Here is a 26,863-nt window from a genome sequence, read left to right on the forward strand (position 1 = left end):
AGGACATTGATGACAGAGCAAAGGAACAGTTCCACTCACGTCTATCTTAGTGAACCCATGAGTTTGCTGGGTTACATAAAGGATAACGAGTGGCTGAGGGGCAGCTGCATCACCAAGCAACTCCCTCAGCCTAGGTGACAACTTGCAAAAGCAGCTTTGGGGCAGCTCAGTGGTCTCCTCTCCCCCAGTAAATGTTTAGCTCGTCTAACCTCACAGAGGGGTCCTGTAAGCTTCACAGCTCTCTTACCAATCTTTGCAATTTTTAAAAGATGTATTTGAAGTCAAGCAGTGATGGCACATGCTTTTAATCCCAGCACTTGGTAGGCAGAGGCAGGCATCGGATCCCTGTGAGTTTGAGACCAGCCTGGACTACAGTTCTAGACGTAGAGAAACCCTGTCTTGAAAAACCACACACACACACACACATACACAATCCAAGGAATTTGCATGGGACAAGAAGCAAGCCTGTGGCAGATCTGAATGATTTAGACTAGCATATATGTTAGGTTTGTGAAGCGCTAAAGCATTCAGGAGAGAATGAGGGGAAAGTTGGGGAGTGGGTGGAAAGCAGTTGGGAACTGTCTGAATCACTTAAAAGCAAATGTGGCAGAATTGGTTTTAGCTGGAGTTCCTAGGGGAAAGAAGTGACAAGAAGCCAAATTCAGTGCTTCTGAGCAGTAGGAAGATAACCAAGACTGTGAGGGTTGTCCAAGAGATCCCGAACATTACAGGCTATTCTGCCCCATTTGGCTGCCCCTGAGAGGTGGAAGGTAAGTGTCTGTTGTTGACTTACTTTTGCTTCAGACAAAGGGCTCAGAGGCCCCTGACCTGAAAACCTCTTTTCTGGGGGCTAGCTTCCATGGTACCAAAAGACTCCATGCCAGCTTCCAAAGGCAGGAAGGAAGCAAACACATCCTACCCACCTATGATGCCTATGAGCCACAAGAAGTTGGTGTAGCAACGACAAGCTTATCTTGGGGGTGTCCAACGGCTCTCTAATCGGACTTAAGACCCACCAGGTGCCTGTACAGGTCAGAAGAGGGCATCGGATTCCCTGGAACCAGAGTGACAAGTGGTTATAAGGGGCCATGTGAATGCTGGGAATTGAGCCCTGATCCTCTGGAAGAACAGCCCATGATCTTAACTGCTGAACCTTCTCTCCAGCACCCATAAGCCTTTGGAAAAAAAATAAAACAAACAGATTTATACAACATTTCATAGTATGTAATTCTGTTTCATTCTTTCAAAAATATATACATATGTTGGCCAAGGAATGTTGTGAAATTACCAGTATTAAATTTGCCGGGCGGTGGTGGCGCACGCCTTTAATCCCAGCACTCAGGAGGCAGAGGCAGGCGGATCTCTGGGAGTTCGAGACCAAGTTCCAGGACAGACTCCAAAGCTACAGAGAAACCCTGTTTCGAAAAACCATAAAATAAATAAATTTGCTTAACCACCGGGTAGAGGTAATCAAAGTAGTTATTAATTTTTAAGCGTTTAAAAAGGTAAAACATGTATTTTGCACATAAGGAAAATGTTTGATGAACATGTAAAGCTATGTATATACATCTGTATATGTGTGTCCATGGGGTCAAAGGACAAACTGAAAGACTTGGCTCCCTTCTTACATGTAGGTCCCTGGTAGGGAACTCACATCATCAGCCTTGGTACCAAGCGCATTTACCTCTTAGGCCCTCTAGAATCATCAAAAAAAAAATATTTTGTTGTGTAAATTACAAATCTGTCAGTGCTTCAGAAACTGGGGAACATCGTCGTAGAGATGCACTTAAGGGACCCGTGTTTCCTCCAATCACTAAGAACGCCTCAGTCAGTGAGAATGAAACTACCAAGCCCAGAATTCTCTGTGCACATAGATCCGCCTGTGCCTCTCGCGGTGCCCTTTGGGACATGTAGTTTAAACTTCTGTGGTGCATGCCGCCTTGGGGCTGAGTTTCTTCCGCTCTGGGACACTGTTAAAGAAAGGTGTCTCACCAGGAAAGGCTAAACACCCCAGGACGCGATTGGTGAGCCAGAGACGCCAGCCTCCTCCTGCTGCTGTCGGGACCTTGGATGATCCCTGTCTTCTGAGCCGTTGGGAGCAGCCCGGTCGGGTCCGTGGAGGGCGTGGGGAAGGACTCGCGGGTTTGTCAGCGGCTCTGCATTCCGCACCCGGCATGGTTCCGCCCGGGACGCGCGGTTTAGTTTAGCAGTCGCGGTCTCCTTGCGGGTTTGGGTCTCCAGAGGAGACCGAGGCAGGTCGAGCCCATTGGCGTCTGGTGCTGGCCACCTAAGCTCAGGGTCAGCTCTCCTACGGGCCAGGTGCACGGGTTACCTGTCACTTGTGAACCGTGTGCCTCTCACGCCTGCTCACCGCAAAGCCAACCTGTCACACTCCCCAGGCCTCTCCTACAGTTAAATGGTTTCCTCAAGGTCACCTTTTTGTAGTCGTGGATCGGCTACACGGTGAGACCCTATCTCCACAAACAAGCAAGCAAATACCCTAAAACAAACAAAAAACGATTTCGGTTTTTTGTTTTTTGTCTTTCCTTCTGCCGCGTTTGTGGTCAGAATTGAACCTTTTAATAATTGGGGGCCGGAAGAAACCCGTTTTTCCTGGATGTTTCATTTTGGATCAAATCTAGCTGGTTCAGACCAAGAACAAAGTCTGTAGTCCAAACAAAAAAAGGAAAATCCTTGTTGCTTGAAGTTTGACATTCGGGGGGTAATTTGATATTAATGAAATGAGTAACCAAGGTAAACCAGTTGTTTTGCAGATTCTATTGGAATGGATTTAGAGCCATCAGGATGGGAATAAAACACATTAGTGAAAGGCAGTTTTTATGCCATCACACAATAGCTGACTTCTAGCTGCAGATGGACCAAAGAAAACCTGTGCTAACAAAGGAACAGAAGCCTGTACTTTGGAGACCCATCCGTTATAAATATGTTCTGTCTCAGAGGCCTCTCTCTACTCTCTCGGAGAGCAGTTCAGTTCCGCCCCTTCAGTTGTGAGCCATTAATTATTCAAATGCAGAACTGTACAGATGAAGAACAAGTATTTGATCTTATCGAAAGAAGCCCGGCCATGCTTTCGGAGCCGCAAGTGGGTTGTGCGTTTAATATGCTCTGGCAGTTTCAGAAGCAGAAGACTAACTTGGAAAAAAACATTGAGTTTGTTAGAAACCATCCCCAGTTTCTTACTCTTTGCAACGCAACAGCGAATCACATCCAAGCAATGGGTGATGACACCCTCGTGGATGTGCTGTACAGCATGAGACAGTAAGTTGCTTTTCAGTGTATGAAAACAATTCTAGTTCATATCTTAATTTCCTAAGAATCTCTTTTAAGTGGAAAAACCATTCTTCCAGAGGACAGTTTTTCTTATACTGTAGGATCTTAAGAATATATGAAGAATATATATATTTTTTTGGTACCAGTTAGTGATATAGTTTAGAAAGCCAGGAAAGTACAAATGGCTGGCTTTCTATATGTGTGATTGGTTGATTGTGGGATAGTGGAGAAACGTGGTTGGCTAATGGCAATGAGGATATAACAGGTAAGTAGGTTAAGTCAGATTAATGTCTGCTAACAAGCCAGCAGTTACTGAGGTTCTATTTTTATTGATCCATTTGCAGTCTCTTGGCTTTCATAATTAAAAATTGCTTTGCTTTGTTTTTATTGAGGTTTGGTGTTGAATCCCATCACCCTCTGGTTGAAGCACTGGTTACAGAAGCGTGGAAAAGGCTGGAAAGGCGAGTACTCTGGGCTTATCATGTAAGATCAGGGTTATCTGGGGGGGGGGTTATCAAATGAAATAGAGGAAAAGAATGAAGTTTCATAGGGAAAGGATGCACTGGGCCTGGGGATGTAGCTGACTTGATAGAATGTGTGAGCGCATACACGAGACTGAGGACTCCATCCCCAGCGCCACAGCAAACCAGCCGGGTTAGGGCACTGTAGAGGTGGAGGCTTGTCTTAGTTAGGGCTCCCGTTGCTCTGAAGAGACGCGGTGACCCTGGTAACTCTTACAAAGGGAGACATTTAATTGGGAGTGACATACAGTTTCAGAGGTGTAGTCCATTATTATCATAGGAGACCCACACCCACAGTGACACACTTCCTCCAATAAGGTCACCCCTACTCCAACAGAGCCATACCTCCTAATAGTGCCACTCTCTACAGGGGCCTGTAGCACAAATAATAGAAACCCAGAGACAGGTATTAGGATTCAAGATGAAGATCAGAAAAGTAAAGTGGTCAGCCACAGGTTCTTACCTCTACCTCAAACCAAAGTGGGAGATCCTGCCTCCACGAATCCTCAGGCTGAGACTGAGTATGAGACCTGTCTCTCCCGGTTTTATATTCCTCTGTAGTGCTAGGATTAAAGGTGTGCACCACCACTGCCTGGCCTCTATGGCTAACTAGTGTGGCTGCTGGGATTAAAGGCGTGTGCAGCCACTGCATGGCCTGTATGGCTGACTAGTGTGGCTGCTTTGCACTCTGATCTTCAGGTAAGCTTTAGTTATTGAAACACTAAGTAATATACCGCTATAAACGCCATTTTCTTTCATACCACCGCAAGGCTGAGGATCAGAAATTCAAAATCATCCTTGTCTTCACAGCATGTTTGAGGCCAACCTGAGCTACATGAAACCCTGTCTCAAAAGAAAAGAAAAAAAAGTTTGAAATTCAATTCATTTGAGGATTTTTAATTGTGTAAAAAACATTCTTTATTTAATAAAGAAAGGGAACTGTAACACCCGATTCTGTGTTACCCTCTCGGAACAGTCTGCATGCTACTGTACCGTACGCGAGCCGGCAAGGGCTTGGAGATTGAAAGAACACACCTGGGTCATTCCAAAAGAGATCAGCCAAATGTCGTTTATTCAACTTTAGGGAAATCCTTATATACCTAGCTGCTGCACAAGGATTTCCTCTCAGGCAGCTGGGAAATTGCCATACCCAAGATGGAGTAAACAATGCCCTACAGCTAATCACCAGGAGAGGCAGAGGGAGCACAGGAACAAACAGAATGTCTTAGCTGGCTGACCAGAGACTGTCCTCAAGATGAACCCCAGGAGCAGAGATAGACCCGGGCCCTACAGGGAACTATTTCGCTGTTCCCTGTTTCATTCAGAGCAGGCCTCAGTATGCTTTTCCATAGACGTGTTAATCAGAACGTAAGTGAGGCAGAGTCACAGGTAGTCACTAGTTGCTTTTACTCTTGAAGAGTTCTGCTTTAGAAACAGAAGATTCTGACTGACTCCAGAAAACAAACAAGCAAATGAATAAACTTAAATTTGGGGGCTTGGGAGATGGCCTGGCAGTAGATTCCTAGCACCCATCTGGCAGCTCACAGTCATCTGTCACTCCAGTTCCAGAGAGTCTCCTCTGGCCTCCAGGCCACAGGTGCAACACATGGTATGCAGACATACACTCAGACAAAACACCCATGCATGTTAAATAAAAGCAGCAACAACAACAATAGCAACAAAACACCCCTAGATTGCAAGGGCTACGAAAGGAGATAAAGGAAGACACGAGTTTGGTGGACTGGGGGGGCTGTGTGACACTTGAGCATCTCTGGTTTTCCTGCTACTCCATTTCTGTGAGACGGCAGTGACCGCAGGTTACAGTCGGCTTCAGAGCTTCTGGAAGAGTTAGTTTTACACCAGTTACTGTTTTTCTTAGATGGCACCTTTCAGTCTTAGCTTGCTTCGTGTTGCTGTCAATCAATTTTGACTTCACCCAAGAGAAGGATAGAAAAGAAAGTAAGCTTCAGGTCCTCTGCTGTTGACGGTGTTGTCGCAAACGCCCTGTCCAAGCTGGACAGCTGTGTTTTCATGTGACCGTAATTGATCGTCATCAAGAGGAATGTGAACTCTGTTCAGGATTTTCTTGTGAATAGACAGCACACTCTGCAAGTATGTGTGGGAAGTCCTCCGTGTATGAGAGCCGAGGCAGTAACCAGTTTAGGAAGTCTTCTGCACTTTCTCCCTAGGAATCTGTGGTAGCCAAAGCCACTGCTGGTAGGTTAAGGCAGATGGAAGTCAAGAGAAGAAAACACAAAGTAGGAGAGAGATGGAGGATTCTGAAACCCCAAGGACCAGCAAGGTGCTCTGTGATTGAAGATGCCTGTCCCTAAGCCTGGTTGAGAAACTGGACTGGAGAGATGTCTCAGAGGTTAAGAGCACTGACTGCTCTTCCAAAGGTCCTGAGTTCAATTCCCAGCAACCACATGGTGGCTCCCAACCATCTGTAATGAAATTTGGTGTCCTCTTCTGGCCTGCAGCCAGACATGCAGACAGAACACTATATATAATAAATAAAAAAATAATAATCGGAGAAACAGTATCATGTTAGGCAGTTCATGCTTGGAATCCCTGCACTGGGAAGGTCTGAGGCAAGAGGATTTCTATGCGTTCTAGGCCAACCTGAGCCACCATTGCCCGACTAGAAATAAATTCTTATAGTACATACCCGTGTATCTAGTTCTTATTGTGTTTTGAGGCGTCTTCCGTAATATATGATTCGGTGAGTCTCTATATATTTTCGGGTTTTTAATTTTTTGAGACAGGGTTTCTCTGTGTAACAAGAGAAGCCTGGCTGTCCTGGAATTTACTTTGTAGACCAGGATGACCTTGAACTCATAGAAATCTGCCTGCCATTGCCTCCTGAATGCTGGGGTTAAAGGTATTTGCTACTATCATTCAGCTCCGTGGTTTCTTCTTTTTATTGCTCTGTTATGTTGTTCAGTGGCTATGTGGGATTTAGCCATAATACTGGAAATTTTGACTCTTACGTGTTGTGCTGCTATGAACTTCCTTAGGTTAAAAATAGATTTTTTGGTTTTTTTTATTTTTAAAAATTACATGTATATGTATGTGTCCAGTGGGGGGATGTGTGTACTCGTGTGCGGGTGCCTGCAGAGGCCAGGGGAGGGTGCTGAATGCTGGTGCTATCCCTAGCTGCAAGCCACCTGATGGGAGTGGTAGACAGCCCATTGGGGTCCTCTGGAAGAGCAGTATATACTCTTAACCACTGAGCCGTCTGTCTAGCCCCAACCCTGATGCTTTTAATAAATAAAACAAACAATAGTAACAAATTAAGATGGAGTGACTGGGAAGGTAGCTCAGTGGTAGTGTGCTAGCAAGGATAGTGTGTTCAAGCCCTGTTAGATCTCCAGGACTAACAAAAAAGAGAAGAAAGGGAGAGGAAAGCATTGAACTGTGCAGCGGTGAATTTTTGTCTTGCCAGTCACTTGAAATTAGATCGTTTTTCCTATCTAGAGATTTTTACTCATTTGCTAATATGCAAATGAGTCAACATTCCATGTTACCTCAAAAAGTTAGTAAGTGAAACTCCAATTGAGTGATTCTCTTTTAAATCTTTCTGCAGTGCTGGACTTCAAAAGTCTCATCATTTGGTACTTTTGTGTAATAATAAATAATCAGCTCACCTTTGAAAAATTTGATGGATTTTGGTTTTTTTGTTTGTTTTTGTTTGAGACAGGGGCTGTCCAGGACCTTGCTCTGTAGACCAGGCTGGCCCAGAACTCAGAGAGATCTGACTGCCTCTGCCTCCCATGCGTTGGGATTAAAGGTGTGCACCTAGCTTGACATTACTTGTTTTTTGTTTAGTTTTGTTTTTAGTGTTGAGGATCAAACCCAGAACCAGGGCCTGGCATGTGCTGGGCACGCAACCAGCCGCTGACTTGCTGCCCAGCCCTTGAAAAACCTTCATCTTATTTTATAACTACATCATGTGTTCTAATTGATACTAATGATCTAATGTGAATTTCTTTTAACAGGTTTGATACTAATGTGCTCTCAATATTTTCTACTTGCCTGGCCGATCAGCATTTGTATTTCAGTCCGTTAATGGGGAAAATAGCTGATATTGTAAACAGGAACTTGGAAACCATACAGGACTTAAGGTACATTTATTTGGGGCCTGTGGGGGTGGGAGGATGCTGGGCTTTGGGTACAGATAGAGATGTGTCAGGCATCACTATAACTGCATCTCTCGTGAGCTCGTCATCCTCATCTACACAACAGCGCCGGCAATGCTGCTTGGTACTGTGGAGATCTCTGAGGAGCTAAGGTTTTTAACTTACCGAGTTGGCCTGCCGTGTCCGCAGCCAGATGTCACATTTTGACGTGTGGCAGCAGAAAACGTAGGATTGCCAGGCCAGAGCCACACGATGCCAGAAAAAAGTAAAGTAAACGAAACAATTTATGGCATGAAGCTGTATGCTTGCCAACTTCTTTCTATATCTAGTCATTTAATTTAGAACTGGTCATTTTTGCTAGGAGTATAAAAATCTATGTATCTTCTTTTCTCCTTCAGGGCCTTGTCTGTCTTGATGGTCAGCATTTCTTCTATAATATCCCACTGTTTCCAAGAAAGACTCGTGAACAAAACAGAACTGCTTTTTGACGGTGTCGACTCTTCCAAGGTCAACAGTGCTAGACGGATATTACTGTTCCTCCGCAATGTCAAGTGCAGTTATTACCCGCTCCTGGAACGGTGCAACAAAGTGTTTATAAGCAGTATGAGCAGTCTTGACTTGGAGGCCGTCTGTAAAGTCTTCAGCCTGTATCAGTCCCTGCAATTCCACAGTTTTGAGTTTATTGAAGTGGCTCGAAGGAGGCTAGTCGAGATGATCCCCTGGTCATCTGGCCACCCCGCAAGTTTTGTCAGATTGTTTGCTGCGTTGGGACCGGTGGCAGGGCCTGAAATAAGGAAACAGTAAGTTTAACTTAAAAATGTTCTATTTTCATGTTGGATTCTTCACGCTTAGCTCTCCTCGGAGCTCGGAAACTCACCAGAATCACCCCGCTCGGCTATGGAAGGGAAATAATCTGTTACAGTCTGTTCCTTCAGATCATTGGTATCCTCCACAGTGGACTAGACAGACGATGAGGGGCCCCGCCTAAGTATTTTCATTAGCCCTTCCTGGGTCTGCACAGAGGCGTGAGACTCCTGTTTAGGCTGCGGTAGTCCAAACACTGGGTTCTCTATCCCGTTACCTTCATCCCGCTCACGTGATGTCAAAATTCCCAGGTTGCTTCTGGTCATGGTGTTTTATCACGGGAATAAAAAAACCCAACTAAGACAATGTTAATGATAATTATGTGTTACAGATATTTATTCCAATTCCAGAACAAATAATTCTGTTATTAAAAATGATTTTACACACACACAAAAAAAAAGAATGGTGGTAATTAAAAAAAATAAGAAAGCACACTCTTCGTTGGGTACAATGGTGCCTGGCTGTGATCCCAGCCTTGGAGGGAGTAGAGTGAGTTTGAGGCCACTCTGGGTTACACAGGGAGTCTCAGCCTCGCCCGAACTGCGACTCCTCCCCTCAGAACACTCAGATGCAGGAACAGGTGTACCTACGCTTGAGTGAGTTTGGTCTGGCTCATCTTTTTTAAGAAGTTCTGATTTCATAGACTATTGATATAGATATAAATATCTGGAATGGTTAGTTGGATTTTTTGTTATTTTGTTGTATGAAAGGGTCTTTCATATATTAGATGAGCTCTTATCTATTTACTTTTTATTTGGAGACAATCTCACTCAGTTTCTCAGGTGAGTCTTGAACACATTCTGTATCAGCCCCTCACACTGCTGAATTATGGGTCAGTACCTGGAATTTGGTTAGATATGATATATATAGGAATATTCATGATATTTTGGTTAGATCTTGCTCCATTTAAAATATTTAGATATTGCTAGGAGATATGTAAATATTAAATTAACACGCAAATATCATTTGGTTATCTCTTCCTAGACTATGAGGCTAAAGTTATGCAATAATAACTCTAATCCTTAATCAGCGTAACTATATGGAATATTCACAATTATAGAGGTCTTTTTAAAATATTTATTTAAAATTATTTGTATACGTGTGTGTGCATGAGTGTGCGTGTGTGCATGTTTACGTATGAGTGCAGGTGCCCTGGGAGTCCTGTAGAATGTTGGAGTCCTTGGAGCTGCAGTTTCAGGTGGTTGTAAACCACCTGAAATGGATGCTGGAAACCAAACTCAGGTCTTCTGCAAGAGTAGTACACATTCTTACCTGCTGAGCCATTTCTTAAGCCCAGGAATTCATAGTAATCTGTAGATGCGCGGTGAAGAGCTTTCTTTAAGCAGGGTTTCCAAGAACTGTAGATCTGTAGTTTTTCTGTTACCCAAAAACTGTTCATTAAAACAAATTGAAAGCCAGTTTTCCAACATTAAAAACCTGTATTTTTGTTTCTAGGCTTAAATCAACTATGCTGTTGATGTCAGAGGAGCTGACCGGCCAGCAAGTGCTGACAGTGTTGATAGCCATGGAAGATATGGAGAGCAGAAATGCACACTTGATTAAAAAGTAGTCTTTCCTGAAGTTCATGGTGCTAAGTTTAGTTGTCACTCATAAGTATCTGCTTTTTTCCTGACAATTACTTGTGTCTAATTGCTTTGAAGTAATAAAGAATGAACATTGTTTATGTTCCCAAATGTTTGTGACTTCAGGACAGAGATGGGGTTCTTTACAGAGGTTTTCGTTTCCTTTCCTGCTACTGCTAGACCAAAGCAGAGCATCGTAGTGCATGCATAGTAGTGCATGCATTGTAGTGCATGCATCGTAGTGCATGCGTAGAGCAAGGGCTGTGCTTTTTCCAGAACACTTGGCTTCCATAAGGACTTGTCTCACTGTTGCCTCTAACTTATTGGTAGTGTGAGGTTTAAGAAGGAAAAAAAAAAGCCATTCAAATTGCATATGCTTAATTTTTCTTTATTATATGTTCCTTTAGTTAAGGTTCTACTGTCTCATTTCTCATTATGTTTCCCTTTTTCTCCTTTTCTTTCAATTATTTTTAGCTCATCCCCCTGAGGGCCAGAAGGTTATGGGAGAAAATGAGATTAGTTTTGTTAATTGCTAGTAATTTGTGATAAAAACTATTCTTGGCAACAGGATGTGGAATTTGATGTCTGCTCCATGAGCTTTATTTCTGTTTTTCTGTTTTGTAATTTGGGAAGTAAAGCTATGCCCTTCTTTAGAAAAATATTCTGTAAAAAAATGTATTTCTGAGTATTTGTCCTGCATGCATGTATTTGTACCATGTATCTGGTGCTTGCAGACTCCAGGAGAGTTTGTTGGGTTCCCTGGAACTGGAGTTACAGATCATTGTGAACCATCATATGGGTGCTGGGTCCTCAACCCAAGTTCTCTGGAAGAGCAGCCAGTGCTCCTAACTGCTGAGTGACCTTTCCAGCCCCTAAAGCCATGCTTTTCTCCCCCTTTCAAATTCACACTTCATGACTACCCCTTTAGTTCTGTTTCTGTCAGCATCTGGAGACAGTTCTGTCAGAACAGAAGAGGAGGCATTTTTTACTGATCCTCCACAAAGCAGTGTGTGTGTGGCCTGAAGTCTGTCTAGTCATTGTTCCATAAACAAGTGAATGACTGGGCTATAATAACGTTCTTTTTAGGATTGCTTCAGTGCTGTATAAACATTTGGATACCTATAAATCGATAGAGCTACTGAAGATAACACAAGCCTTGAGTTGTCTGCATTTCCAAAATAAGGAGCTTTTCATGAAACTTCGAGAATTAATTCTCAGGTAAGATTTAAGTATTTAAAGAATAAAATATTCCATTAGTATTTCATTTAGAAATCTATCCTTGGGCTGGAGAGATGGCTCAGTGGTTAAGAGCATTGCCTGCTCTTCCAAAGGTCCTGAGTTCAGTTCCCAGCAACCACATGGTGGCTCACAACCATCTGTAATGAGGTCTGGTGCCCTCTTCTGGCCTGCAGGCATACACAAAGACAGAACATTGTATGCATATAAATAAATAAATATAAAAAAAAAAAAAGAAATCTATCCTTGTTTGCTTTATAGTGTATAAAATAGCTAGAATTTTCTAGACAAACCTTAATGGCTTATTATTGTTGTTCTGAGACCTGGGCTGTATCTACTGTGCCGTACTATTGTGTGCCCCTCATGTGATCCCAGTACCACTAAACAACTAGGCAAACATATACACAGTTTTCCCTTTACCTTAATAACTGAAAATGACTGTATTTTCTCTGGTTATGTAACATGTGTTCTCAGTTTTCCATTGATTTGGTTGAGCTAAAATGAAGTATTACTAATTTTACTTTAAGTTTACTAATAATGAATAACCAGTGCACTGTGGCTAGCATGGACTAGTAAGATTTTATTTCCCAAGCAATCAGTGGGGTTTGTGGGTGTCTTAAAATGGCCAGTCCTTAATTTGTTGTTTAAGAATTACTGTCCTCACAGATTTAGAAAATGGGGAGTAGAGAGTGAGGTCAGGTGTCTGTCTGTCTGCTTGTGAGCATGTGTCTGTCTGCCGGTGTTTTAAGACTGCATTTCTGGTATTCATAACTAAGAAGGGAATTGGTATTTTTGAGGGTTGTCCTGTGCCAGGGCCTATTCAACATCGCAGCAGCTCCTGGTGGCCATGCAGACACTGAGCTCAGATTCTTGCACAGCCGTAGCAGCAGCAGTGGCGGCGGCAGTACCAGGCTCTCTTCTGATGCTGACCTTTTTCCCATTGATGGTGGTTTTCTTTTGCATGAAGTGTGGAGCATGGCTGTCACCTTCGCCTTTCCTTAGTGACCCCTAATGATCTGTCCCCTGTGAATTAATTTTAAATGAACCTGACTTTCTAAGGCCACCTCACCTTTTTAACAATTATATAACAATATTTTAATTCACATATTTTGTGTGTTTTTTGGTTGTTGCTGGCGTGTTGGTTATATTCTTTCTCCTTTTTTCCCCTTTTCCTTTACGTAACAGTCATTTGGAAGCTAGCGTCATGCCGAGTGAGATTTGTATTCTGGTCTCTGCTCTATCCATGCTTCCTTCCTCTCGCCTCGACCAGACAGCGCTGTCCCGCATCGAAGCCATTTTACCCCAGTGTGACTTCAAGGAGCTGAGCGATATTGTAGTGTCTCTTCTGAGGTGGATCCAGAATGATCACACATGCTTGGCAGGCCCTGCTAGACAGCAACTGAATCTCCTTCGGAAATTAGATCACTGGGGCCATCATCGATTACAGCAAAGCACCAGCTTGGATCTCCTGTGGGAGGAGCTTAAAGCTTTGAAAGGGGAATGGCTTCATGAGTCCTTGGTTGAAGAATCAGTTACTGCTTTGGAGCACTTTGTGGATGAAATCAATGGCACCAACGTTGCAAAGATCGCATCTTTTCTTTCCAAAACTAACTACCTCAGCACCGTAATACTTGATAGGATAGCTTCGGTGGTCGTCCAGCAGATTGAAAAGGTGAGATTTAAGTGTTAGACATGACTTTTACACTGTTCAGCTTCCAGAAAGCACATACATACATACATACATACATACATGGATACATAAATTATAAATACTTAAATACTTTCTAAACTTAGATGAGAGTGAAGTTCAAAATTTCAGCTCTGGCTTCTGGTTTATCAGTTTGTTCTTTTTCACTTTAAAGCCACTTTTGAGCAGGGTGTGATGGCACACTTGAGATCTCAGTGTTTGGGAGGCTGAGGCAAGAGGATTGCCAAGAGTTTAAGGTCCAAGTGGACACACAGACAGACCTTGTCTCAGACAAAAGGAGGCAGCTGCCTTGTTCCCCTCGCCATGGATTTGGAGAGAACCGTGGTTGTCCTTTGATTCCTTCAGCCCTTAAGATGAGAAGCCAGAGGGGCTTTGCTTTGTTTCATTTTTAAGAGACGGAGTCTCATTATGTAGCTCACAGTCTAGAACTCCCAGAAATTTTCCTGCCTCTGCCTCCCAAGTGCTGGGATAAAGCATGTACCACTATGTCCAGCTAAGATCGGAAGTCAGAATTTTTTAATTGGAAGGCAATATTTAAAATATTAGGCATATTTTCATGGTAGCCAATAACTGATTTTTTTTTTTTGAGACAAGGTTTCTCTGTAGCTTTGGAGCCTGTCCTGGAACTCCCTTTGTAGACCAGGCTGGCCTCGAACTCACAGAGATCCGCCTGCCTCTGCCTCCCAAGTGCTGGGATTAAAGGCGTGCGCCACCACCGCCCGGCCCAATAACTGATTTTTAATTTTCTTTTTTTTTCTCTGTAATCCTGGGTATCACTATTAAACAATTGCAGACTAGCAAGATGGCTTAGCAAACAAACATACTTGCCTTCCAACAATGCAGGTCTGATGGACCCGAGTTTGCTGCCAGAATCCTTGTGATAAACATGGAAGGGAGAGCTAACTACACAAAGCTGTCCTCTGACTTACACTTGTGGATGTGGCACGCACATTTGTGCACATCACACACACACACACACATTAGAAATCGAGGGAAGCGTGAAGACTGAGAAAATAAGGTATTTGCTGACACTCGCATTGCTAAGTTGTCATTGTATACTTGTTTCTGAAATTACGTTGGCTAAGCTGCCTTATGGATCGAATGAGAAGACCCTTTCTTACAAAATCATTGTCTGTATGTTAGGGTGAGGTCTTTATTCAGAAGCTAGTGCTTTTCACAATGAACATAAAAATGTCTAACTTGCTTAGCTTTGTGCCCGACAGGTGCTTAGATGAGTGATGTGTAAACAGGGAACAACGAAGTGGCTGTAGATCAGTGGTCACTTGCTTGGCCTTCGGTCCAGCCCTCAGTACTACCAGACAGCATAGCTCACTCCTGGGATCTCGGCAACTGACCTTGAGCTTGGGCTGTAGAGTGAGACCCTGTCTCAAAAATACCAAAGGATGAAAGTGTGTGGAAGAAAGATGCTGGTGGCTATAAATTAAGGGACTTCCTTGGCTATAGAGGGATGTTATTCTGTTCAATGCACTGATGACATGGAAGTAATTGGGGCTTCTTCCTGATCATTTCCAGTGAGGGGTGGATTCCACAGCAGGGTTTTCACCTGGCTGCTTTGCTGTTCTGTACTAACATTTTCACAGTTACTAATAGCTACAGATTTAAATAGATCATTGCAAGATGCAAAAGTGATACATTTGTAATGTCATTATAGGCATGTTAGAAAGACTTCGTCTAAAATGGTAGATTAAAATTAGTTTCGCTGAAGCCAATGCTAAATTTTTGTTTGTTCGTACAGATCCATCCCTTTTCCCTCCCCGCTGTTATTCTTCCATTCAGTGTTTTGAACTATGATCCACCTCAAAGGGATGAGTTTTTAGGAGCGTGTGTCCAGTGCCTTAATTCTTACAAAGGTAGGTAAAATGATTGGCAGTGTAACGGGTGAGTAGGTTCTTGTACGTATGACCTAAGAGCTGTTACAATGGCCTTCAGTAACCGGGTATTCATAATAGCTGGAAACTCTGTGCTACAGATGTTTAAAGCTGGGCGTGGTGGTGCATATCAGCCCTTTGGTGAGGCAGGAAGGTTGCTTGTTTGAGACCAGCTTGAGCTGGGATGGACTTCTGTCTGCCTGTCTGTCCATCCACCCACCTGTCTCCCTACCTGTTGTGTCTTGAAAGAATCTGTCTCAAGAGAAGTATCCATTTCTCTGAAGCCTTTTTAGTATGAAAATGTGAGACTTGTGTAAGAATTGAGCAAGGAACACCAATATAGCCACGGCGTGGACTGGATGATGTTACTGTTTTGTTGTGCTTGCTTTATCTCTTGCTTGCTCCCCCACCCCATCTGTTTTAAAGCATGCTGTGCTGTATTACTGAAGCACACCCCTGCCCAGAATGATGAACCTCTTATATCAGCACACACTGTGAGCACACTAAGAAACTCCAGTGGTCCCTGCATACTTAAAGAGTCTGTGTTTAATGTCTTCCTAATCTGTACCCCAAATAACCACTCCAATGTTTACTTTGGTGGTTACCTGTTTCATCTCTCATAGTCTAGAGTACCACCCTCATACACTTTTACCTTAGTGTTGACATCTGGGGAGAAGCTTTCAATTTTTTCCTTTTTGTTAACAAGGTTTTCAAGAACCTATTAAAATTGAAGGGACAAATATCTGTGTAGTATATCCCCAGTCTAGCTTGAACTATAGCATTTTCCTGCATATGATGAGCCTTTGAATTATCCTCTCTATATGCTTCAGGGAAAGGGAACATTCTCCATGTAGCCACTATGCCAGCATTACAACCAGGATAACCAACAGTGCCATCTATTACCTAGACCATCATCAAACTTTCCCATTTGTTACCAATTTTTTGTTTCCCATATAGGGAGGTTATGTGTGCGTGTGTGCATACTGTGTGTGTGCACGTGCGCTCGCTTGCTCGGGTATGTGAGTGGCAGAAGACAATCTCAGGGGACTTTCAGGTACTTGACTTTCCCCGTGTGAGTGTCTTTTGTTTGTCACTCCGAGGGCTTCACTCACTGGAAAAGCACTTGCCCAGCATGGATGAGACCCAGGTTCAATTCTGGTACTGTAAGAAACAAATGAACAAACAAATAAACCCAATGGAGTGATGATTTCCCTCATTTTGAATGCAGAGTAGGTTTTTTAAAACATAGTTTTTATTTTAGATTTACTTATTTTATGGTGGGGGCATATGCCACAGTCTGGGTACCGCGTGTGTGTGTCAGTCAGAGGACAACTTGTAAGAGTCAATTGTGCCTAACTCTTTGCTTTGCTCATGATTTGATCTTTTTTGTAAAAATAAAATCAGCAAAGAAATCCAAAAGGAAAGATTATTGTTTGGTTGGTTTTGGAGACAGGCTCTCACATGAGCCTAGGCAGACCTGCAACTGTAATGTAGCCATGCTGGTCTCAAACTTGTGCAGTCCTCCTGCCTCGGCCTCCCAAGAACTAGGATTATAGCGGTGTGCTACCACACCTGTGAAGATTTTGGGTTCGTCTTTTCTGTCCTTCATTAGAATTCTTGTGTCGGTGGATCATGGTAGTTTTCCCTTCCCCTGCGTGAGAAGGCTCTCAAGTGAGGCAAATCTGGCAAAGAACATTCAACCACAGTCCCCCACTGCTAAGTGTTAGGTAAAGGATGGCAGGTGAGGTCTGAGCACCAGGTGTGTCATTTAGCCTGGTCTGGACACCCCCAGGAAGCAGCATGGATGCTGGCACTGTGCATCCTGCATTCCAGGTTAAACCCTGCCCTTCAGTTGGTTGCTAACTCTGTGGCTTGAACAGTTCTCTCCTCCGTGTCTCCCCCCGGGCTCATTTGTAAGATGGAGCTAGGACCTGGTCCTGCTGCAGACAGAGATGAGGTTAGACGAGTTAATACATAAGAAGTGTTTGCCCGGGGTTTATCCTATTCTGAGAAAGACTATTATTATTGCCAGAGACTGGGATTATTGTTACAGATCATTGTTTCTGTGTGTTGAATTCTTTCTGTTTTCAAGGCAGTTTTGAAAACCTTTAAAGTATAATAAACATAACATTCATAGTTTAAGAGTTGAATTACATCGATTGAATTGCCAAGGGGAAATACTTAAATATCAAGAAACAGTATTGCCACGGTACTCCACACACTCTATTTTATTTTATTTTATTTTGCTTTTTAAAAATTTTATTTATTTTTTTATAGTCAGGGTTTCTCTGGTAGCCCTGGCTGTCCTGGAACTCACTCTGTAGACCAGGCTGGCCTCAAACTCATAGAAATCTGCCTGCCTCTGTCTCCTGAGTGCTGGGCTTAAAGGCATGTGCCACCACTACCTGGCTTGCTTTATTTATTTATTTATTTATTTATTTATTTATTTTTGGTTTTGGTTTTTTGAGACAGCTTTGGAGCCTGTCCTAGAACTGGCTTTTGTAGACCATGTTGGCCTCGAACTCACAGAGATCCACCCGCCTTTGCCTCCCGAGTGCTGGGATTAAAGTTGTGCGCCACCACTGCCCGACTGCTTTGTTTTTTGAGACAGGGTCTCACAGTGTAGCCCTGGCTGGTCTGGAACTCAATATATAGCAAAGTTGGTCTCAGAGGTTCACCTGCCTCTGCCTCCTGAATGCTGATCAGGAAGGATCAAAGGTATATGCCACCATGCTAGGTTAACAGTACTTTTCTCTTGTTCATCTTTCTTACTCTGTCCCTCCCCCAGAATTACTGTTGACTTGTAATCATACAAATTTTGTAAGTACTATGTTGATACAATTTATTTTATTTTTTAAAATTATTTTTATTTTACGTACATTGGTGTTTTGCCTGCATGTATGTCTGTGTGAGGGTGTTGGGTCCCCTAGAACTAGATACAGATAGTTGTGAGCCTCCATGTGGGTGCTGGAAATTGAACCCGGGTCCTCTAGAAGAGCAGCCAGTGCTCTCTTAACCTTTGAGCCATCTCTCCATCCCCCTTTCTTTTTATCATAAAAAGCCTTAGCTTTATCTGAACTGCTTATCTATATGTACATGTGAAACAACTGTATGTTATAATTTTAAACTCATTTTTTAGGTAAATTGGATCCTGTTACATTAGTGTTTGTTGGTTTTTCTTTGGCCACGCTTGAATATTTTCCAGAAGATCTGCTAAAGAAAATGTTCACCATCAAGTTCTTAGCCAGATTAGATTCCCAGCTTGAAAGTATGTATCTGCATTTTACTTTTAGAATTTACTAAATGTACCTTGTACTTGTATGCAAGTATCATTTGTGTCCATACTGAAGCATTTAAAGGCTAATGATATTATTTCCTGCTAATAAAAGCATTTTATGATTAGCTGGGGGGCAGTGTAATGGTAGAATGCTTGCTTAGCATTTGTTAAGCCCTGGGTTTTATCTCCAGAACTGGGAAGGTAGGGATGTGTGTATACATATATGCAGATATACTTGTAAATATATATAATATACAATAGTATATAATACACACACACACACACACACACATTATACCCATGGTTTCAGCATTTGGGAAGCTGAGGCAAGAGGATTGAAAGTTTGAAGCCGACCAAGCCACCCAGGGCCTTGTTTTGAGATCCTGTCTTAAAAAAAATTATGAATATAATGGAAACTTTTATAAACACATAAAAAATCAGAGTTAGATTCTTTTACCAAGTAAAACCAACTTTAATGGGGAGGTGCTTTCTTTTCCTTCTTTTGTTTGGAGAGGATTGAACCCAGGACATCTTGCATGCTAACCACACACTCTACCATTAGGCAGTACTCAAGTGCTTAAAATGTTTCTTTTGTGTCTTCCTTTTGGTCCCATATAAATACTTATGTATCAAAGTATGTTTTTAAATAGATGGAGAACTTAAATTGCTTTTTAAGCTGCTGTTTTCATTGAACTATATTCTGAATGTCAAAATATTTTTGATGTCATATTTTTACTGGATTCATGGCATACCATTATATAATTGTAGTGAAACTTCTGTCATTTAAAACCAGGAACCCCCTTTTTAAAAAGGGCAGTGCTGTGGATTAACTCCAGGGCCCTGTGCATGCGCTGCAGACACTCACTATAGTTATGTCCTGGGACTCATTTCTCATTTTACAGGTTGTTTCCAATTCATTACAACTAATAAATATTACACACGACCATGGATTGGTTTCTTAGGATAAATTCTAAAATTGGAAGAAAGTCAATGAAAATTCTTTGTGGCATTTTTTTTTTAAATGTAGCAATGTAGCTTTAAAATTCACAAAGTGTAGAAATTGGTCTTTTTGTTGTTGTTGTTTTGAGACAGGGTTTCTCTGTGTAACAGCTCTAGCTGCCCTGGAACTCAATTTGTAGACCAGGCTGTCCTTGAACTCAGAGATCTGTCTGCCTCTGCTAGCTGAGTGCTAGGACTAAAGGCGTGTGCCACCACTGCCTAGCAGAAATCAGTCTTAATCATGTTACCAAATATATCAACTTAAAGATATGAAGCATTCACAAAGGAAGTGACTTTCTCATGTAAGAGCTCAAGTATCAACCAACAGTGAGGGTCATGGTGTGAAGAATTGAAGTTTCTGCTAGGTCTAGGCTATGCAAATCCATCATTAATTTGTTTTTAATTTCAGTTTTACCTTCAAGTCTAAGTGCAAGGGTCCAGTTCCGCTTTATGGAGTTAAATAGAGCCGTCTGCCTGGAATGCCCCGAGTTTCAGACCCCGTGGTTTCACGATCGCTTTTGTCAAGGACACTATAACAAAGGTTTGTTTTCTTTTGGTAAGAGAGTATAGTTAATTCCAGAACAGATTATTAGGTAATACATTGTTATCACCATTAAATCTAAATATGGTGAGAGTTTCCAGAAGGGCCTATGGCTTATTAAATAGTTTTGTAAGTGGGTTTCATTTTGCAGGAATTTCTTAACCAGGACACTGACCACCTGAGTTTAGTGTTTAGTGTTATCTCACATGGATTGTATTAGGCTCTTACCGTATCTATTTGCTTCTCGAGTGTGCCAGTGGTTGCACACCAGGCGTGTGTGCAGGTCAGTGGACAGCTTACTGAAGTCAGTGCTCTCCTTCCACCTTTATCTGGGCTCCGGGGCTCAAACTCAGCTCCTTGAGCTTGGGAAGTGAGTGAGCCCTCTTACAAAACTGCTGAGCCTCCTGGCCAGCCCTGAGACTCTGGGTAAGAAATTTTACTTTTCGATTTGTAGAATAAGGATGGCTTTTCATTTTCTTAATTTTCCTAAAGATGTTGGTGTTATGACTGGAGCACAACAGCAGATCTTTAAGATGCTAGCAGAAATCCTCGGCGGACACAGATGTGTAAAGGCTTCGACCCTTTCACCGTATTACCACACAGTGGGTAAGTCGCCGGACACCGCCAGATCCTTTCGGACCACACTCACTCGGATCGTTCTCTTCTGATTAGCTGGAACTTTAGAAAGGTTTCCAGTTGTTTGTAAAAATTTGTTTTTATTTTCCATGTGCAAGCATTTACCCACATTTGTGTAAGTGCACTAAGTGTAGCCTTAATACTTATATAGGCCGGAAGAGAGAGCCGTACCTGTGAGGCTGCACTTAGCGACAGTGATGAGTGCTGTGTTGGTGCTGGAAACCCAGCCCGGGTCCTCTGCAGTGGCCTTCAGTGTTCTTCATCCCTGAGCCCCCTCTCAAACCCCAGGTTTATAATTTCTTTTCAAATTTTGTTTTGCTTTTAAAGATGCATTTATTTATTATGTATATAATGTTCTGTCTGCATGTTTACCTGCATGCCATTATAGATGGTTGTGAGCCACCATGTGGTTGCTGGGAATTAAACTCAAGACCTCTGGAAGAGCAACCAGTGTGCTCTTAACCTCTGAGCCATCTCTCCAGCCCCCATCTTTTCAAATTTTTATTATGGAAATTTTCAAACAGACAAAAGTAGACAAAAAATACAATAATGAATTCTCAGGTTCATTCCCAGGTTCAACTTTGATAACCATCAATCAAGATTGTCATTTTCAGAAAAAAAATTAAAGTTGATCTTCACCAGCGTTAAGTAAAATCCAGATTCAGATTCATTAAACAGCCGGGCGGTGGTGGCGCACGCCTTTAATCCCAGCACTCGAGAGGCAGACGCAGGCTGATCTCTGTGAGTTCGAGACCAGCCTGGCCTACAAGAGCTAGTTCCAGGACAGGCTCCAAAACCACAGAGAAACCCTGTCTCGAAAAAAACAAAACAAAAAAAAACCAAAAACAAGATTCACTAAACACTTCTGGATCTTCAAAACATTCTGTCCTTGCTGGGTGGTGGTGGTGCACATCTTTAATCCCAGTACTCAGGAGGCTGGCCTGGTCTACAAAGCAAGTTCTAGGACATCCAGGGCTACACAGAGAAACTGTCTTGAAAAATAAAAAACAAAAACGAAAACAAACAAAAAACCCACCAAAACCCCAACAAGATCCTATCCTTCCTGGACATGGTGGCACATGCCTATAATCCCAGCTTCTTGGGAGGTTTAGGTGGAGAGCAAGACCCTGTCTCAAAAACAAAGAAAGAAAGAAAACCAAAGCACTCAGCAGGGCTTTGGAGAAAGTGTAGGCCTTTGCTGCTCCCCTCCAGCTGCACCGCTGGTTTTCCTCATTTCCTTATAAGGTAATGAGGGCTCTGCACGCACGAAACCATCACCTCCTAAAGGCTCTCCTTCTGACACGGTCATATTGATGATTAAAGTCCCATTATGTAAATTTCAGGTGAGACCATCTGTCCTATTTGCTTTCTATTGCTGTAAGGAACGCCATGATCAAAAGCAACGTGGGGAGAAAAAGGTTGATTTCATCTTACAGCTTGTTGCCTGTCATCCAGGAAAGGCAGGGCAGAAACATGGAAGCAGGAACTGAGGCAGAGTCCTCGGAGGGTGGTAGGAGGCTTTGAAACCGCAAAGTCTGTGCCCAGTGATGCACTCCATTCAACAGGGCCACTCCTCCTCAGCCTCCTAAGCCTCCTCAAGTAGTGCAACTAGGGACCATGTGTTCAAATCCTGAGAATATGGGGACATTCATTCAACCACTAAATAGAATAAAGCTGGGTGCTGGTAGTCCAGTTATGGAAGAAGCTGAGGCAGGAGGATGACTTGAGCATTGGGATTCTTAACCAGCTAAGCAATATAGCAAGAGCCTATCTCAGAAATGAAAAGGTAGAATAACTAAATTTAATATCATATAGCCTTCATAGTTGTTTCTTATATATATTTTTGATTTACTTGTTCAAATTTGGATACAAGCATTGCATTTGGTTAATTTGTCTTTTTTTCTTCTTCAGTTTTTCTCCTACCCCCCCCCCCCGTATAATTTATTGGAGAACATTCCATCACCTAGACTTCTCTGATCGAACCCCTCTGGCATAGTTTAACATGCTCATGTTGCTCTCACCTTTCTGATAAACCAGCAGTTAGAGGTCGATGCTTACTTAATTGGATTCTAGCTTTAATTTGTCTCACAGATGGCTGTTATTGCATCACATCAAAACTCATCACTCATCAGTTGGTCTGTAACGTTCTTCAGGCCAACTCATCTGTGAGACAGTTCCCTTGTGAGCGTTTGCCCTGCTGACTTTAGTCGCCATTGCCTGTCGCTCCTTGCCTAAATCTAGCATCTGCAGAGGCCAGAATAGCAGGTTTCTGCACGCACCGTTCCTTCCACATTGATGACTCCAATGTGTCTCTGAAAAGCATTTCTGTGTCAGCTTAGTTCCCGTGCATGCAGTTCATATAGGAAGGCTTGTCCTTGTTTTACAGATGTGTTGTCTTAGTACATCTTTTTTGAGACAGTCTGGCTGTATAGTTTGCTGACCCTAACTTGTCCTCCTTCTGCCTCAGCCTCCCAGTTGCTGAGATTCCAGGCATGCATCACTATGCCTGGCTTAAAGCAAAACTCTCACATATGATTTGACTTAGCTCAGTGCTAAGTGTGGCCAGCTATGTACTGTACTTAATACTTGCTTAGTATTTATTGATTTTCAAAGAAAAGTATCAATTGGACGCTATCTTACAAAATGAGTTGGATAGTCAGGGAGCTATGTTGTTCTTTTTGTTCTTTTAAATACATGTGTGAATATGTATGTCTATGTAAATATGTTTAAAATATACTTAAACTTTTGACTGCTAAAATTTACCTAATTTATACTATTGATTCTTTTTATTTTTAAAATAAGATTTTGAATGCATTTTGGATAAACGGAAAAAACCACTTCCTTATGGAAGCCACAGCCTAACTCCAGGGAAATCACCGGGAATATACTGGGAGTCAAATACTTCAAGAGTTGAATCAAGGCTTCCACCAGAATCTGAGAGGTAATTTCTATGTTAGTTTTAGGGTATTTTTTGGGTTATATCCGGCATTATATCATAGCTTCTTTATTAGGGGTTTGTTTTAGCACCTGCTACTCAAACATCCCACACTATTTGTCTCTATACTTTTGCCTGTCCTGTGCCTTCTGCCAGTGACTTTCCTTCAGCTGTCCATTGTCTGTGTAACCAAGTGGTGGCCTGGTCATCCTCAGCCAGGTGTGCATTGTTTTCTTCTTAGCACCCCATGCTTCTCCACTTGGGGGAGCACTTAGCCACCCTTTCATGTTGCTGCTGTACTCACACATCCAGTTGGACCATAGCTATGCTGCTTGACTTTATGGGTAAATTCTTTATGGAAGTCTCTACCTCATAGGTGCTTGTTGGACAAAGAAACTCATGAGTTTTACGAGATGTTTTGTTTTATAGTTTCTTTAAATGAAAATGTTTGACTTCAGTCACTAATTTCTTAAGTAGAAAAATAATTTGGAGCTGGGTGTGGCGTGTGCCTGTCGTCCCAGCACTTGGGTGGTTGAAGCAAGAGGTAGTTCAAGGCTAGCCTGTGTTAGTCACTTTTCCATTCCATGTGCAAGGCTCCTTAGACAAGGAAGAACTTATTTGGGGCTTATTGCTATCAAGGCAGGGAAGTATGGCAGCAGGCGGGCATGGCCACCGGAGCAGCTCACATCCTGAACCACAGGCAGAGACAGGGGAAGCAAGTTGGGAATGGCATGTGGCTCTTGAAACCTCAGAGTCCACCCCTTGTTACATACGTTCTCCATCAAGGCCACGCCTCCCCAAGCCTCTCCAAATGCAGCCATCAAATGGGGACTAAATATTCAAGTTTGAGAGACTGGTGACAGTCATTCATACCACCACAGTGGTGGTGATACTCTGTCTCAGAGAATGAACAAGATAATGACCTTTTGATTATACTGAGGTATAGTCATTGAGACTTTGTTAGTGTATATGAATGCATGCATTCTTTTTCCTGACAGGCTTGTGGTTTCTGGTTACTTAAATTCTCATTTTGAGTTTGGAAGTAAGCATTTTTATATTTTATAGGATTGCTTTAGAATTTTTGGATGTAAGAGCCTTTTGTTCAAACATTCCTCACTTAAAAGGAAAATCTGCTATGAAAAAACGACATCTGGAAATTTTGGGCTATCGTGTTATTCAGGTATGAAACAGTCATGTAATTCATCCTTTAAACAGGCATGGTGGAGTGGGTAGGGCCAGGCGTGTCTACGATCCCAGAGATGGGTGGTCAGCTGGAGGCTCTACCAGCCTAGCTGTGGCATCTATGGTGCCTGTTCTGTATCTAGGTGGTGTTGTCTCCATGCCCACCTTTCTTCATTTTTTTAGCACAAAACAATCAACAGCTACAAATACTGGGTGACAAATCATGTACACACTCTTAGCTCATAACCTTAGAGACCAATAAAATAATTTCTGCATTTGATAACATTTTATAAATCTCTGAAGCTATCATTAGAAAGCTTATATATCCCCTCACTAGACCAATAGGGAGATCTATTGGTGGGGAAGTCAAATTAAAAACACTCATAGTTGCTTTACAACCTGTATTTAAACGAACGGCTTACTTTGCAGGTCCCTTACTTTGACTGGAACTCTATGGCACTGTCCACACAGGATGCGAGGATGGATTACCTGAGACAACATATATTTGGGGCAGGCAAATCATGATTGAGTTTCCACTTAAAACGACCATGGCATACCACGTCTCTATTTCCTTTACTTAAGTGGTCTGACTCAATTAAACAATGCTAAGTGCAAATAGTCTGAGTTGGGAGCACACCTGATGTGTTTGGGGTTAACGAGCTCAGCTGTGGTTAGAGCAGATCAAGCGGGAAGTGGTTGGGAGTAAAAAGTCAGAGGAGACAGCAGTATAGGACCTCATGGCTTCCCCAAGTGAGACGAGAAGCCAGTGCAAAGCTTTAAGTAAGGAATGCTAATAACAGACACAGTTCGTGTTTTTAAAGTATCTTACGTAGTCCTGGCTGGTCTTAACCTTGTGGCAGTCCTCCTGCCTCTGCTTCTTGAGTGCTGGGATTACAGGTATGTGCCATCATGTCCAGCTAAGAACTCTTTTCACAAGTGAGTTAATCCCAAAGCTCTGCGGGGAGAGGTAGGAAGTCTGCTGTGGGTTCAAGGCCAGCTTGTAGGACATAGTGAGTTCCAGGCCAGCCTAGGCCATAGTGTGAGACACTGTCTCACAACATCCACCCCAACCACCCCCCCAAATAAAAAAAAAATTCATAAGGCACAATTTTAAGTGTTTCTGTTTTTCCTTCATGCATGAATGTGTTTTATTTAGATCAAATCCAAATCTACCTTTCCCTCCCCTCCCCAGCTCCTTCTGTGTCCCTCTCCCCGATCCCTGCTCTTCCTTCATATTTGTATGTGTAACCTAGTGAATTCATTTAGTGAGGTGCATGCACATGGGTGGAGAGTTGTCCTCTGTAGCCTGGCCTGGCCCCGATGAAAGACGACTTGCTCCCCTGCAACTGCTATGTGTGAGCCCCCACTATCCATGCTTGAATATTGACCAGCTTGATCTCGTGCAGGTCTTGAGTAGGCAACTCTAGCTGCTGAGAGTTCATGGTTACAAGTGCCTGTTACTCCAGAAGATACTGTCTGACTCTTACAATCTTCTTGCCACCACGTCCGGGACATCCTGAGTCTTAGGTGAGAGGGTGAGACACAAATCCATTCCTCTCACCAAGATAGGGGTCCATGGGAAGAGTTGGTGAGAGTGGGCTGCTGTTGAGACAAATCCTACATCTGTTCAGACATGTTGAATTTACGGCCCTCTTCCAGCATCTAAGCGGAGGAGTCCACTCAGGGAGTTTGGAGGTCACGGAGAGGTCTAAGCTCCAGAAAGAAATGTGGAAGTCGTCACTGGTATTTAATACCACGTGGCTCCATGAAATCACTTTAAGATGCTGTTGGAGAAGACTGGGAATGGAGGGGAGATGTGCTGACCAGAAAGAAGGGCCAGCAAAGGAGGCCCATGATGACCATCATCCACGGGGATCCTGCAGCGAGATCTCAGCTGACTGAGCAGTAGGCTGACCCACCAGAACAAATGAGTGCTGATGGAGGCAAACCCAGTTTGCAAGGCGCTGGGTGGTAGCCTTTTGTATATTGGTTGTTCTTACAGTAGATCTCCACGAAGCCATCATCCCTCTCCCTTGGTGCAAGATTCAGGAGAGTATGGATC

General features: G+C 42.8%; 1 protein-coding gene across 2 annotated transcripts; it reads left to right on the forward strand.

Annotated features, from left to right (window-relative positions):
• The first annotated feature begins 1,938 nt into the window (after positions 1 to 1,938).
• Positions 1,939 to 26,314, forward strand: Fastkd1 (FAST kinase domains 1). 2 transcript variants are annotated; one of them, XM_057755332.1, is made up of 15 exons: positions 2,002 to 2,024; positions 2,764 to 3,279; positions 3,684 to 3,752; positions 7,811 to 7,936; positions 8,350 to 8,751; positions 10,271 to 10,381; positions 11,485 to 11,616; positions 12,820 to 13,306; positions 15,099 to 15,213; positions 18,371 to 18,499; positions 19,917 to 20,048; positions 20,541 to 20,654; positions 23,487 to 23,625; positions 24,685 to 24,799; positions 25,231 to 26,314. In XM_057755332.1, the coding sequence occupies exons 2-15, from the start codon at positions 2,945 to 2,947 to the stop codon at positions 25,324 to 25,326; spliced, it is 2,502 nt and encodes an 833-aa protein (XP_057611315.1). In that variant the 5' UTR covers positions 2,002 to 2,024; positions 2,764 to 2,944; the 3' UTR covers positions 25,327 to 26,314. The 2 variants fall into 2 exon arrangements, 1 of the variants encoding a protein (XP_057611315.1); XR_009055994.1 differs by lacking the exons at positions 24,685 to 24,799; positions 25,231 to 26,314 and adding an exon at positions 20,836 to 20,972 and having other exon boundaries at positions 1,939 to 3,279; positions 23,487 to 23,562.
• The last annotated feature ends 549 nt before the right edge of the window (positions 26,315 to 26,863 follow it).

The sequence above is a fragment of the Chionomys nivalis genome, chromosome 22, assembly GCF_950005125.1.
Source record: "Chionomys nivalis chromosome 22, mChiNiv1.1, whole genome shotgun sequence".
Taxonomy (NCBI): Eukaryota; Metazoa; Chordata; class Mammalia; order Rodentia; family Cricetidae; genus Chionomys; species Chionomys nivalis.

Coding starts and splice junctions, on each gene's coding strand:
- Fastkd1 (XM_057755332.1), top strand. CDS start 2,945: ATGTTCTGTCTCAGAGGCCTCTCTCTACTCTCTCGGAGAGCAGTTCAG. Junction 3,280..3,683: donor GTGCTGTACAGCATGAGACA/GTAAGTTGCTTT, acceptor GTTTTTATTGAG/GTTTGGTGTTGAATCCCATC. Junction 20,655..23,486: donor ACCGTATTACCACACAGTGG/GTAAGTCGCCGG, acceptor TTTTAAAATAAG/ATTTTGAATGCATTTTGGAT.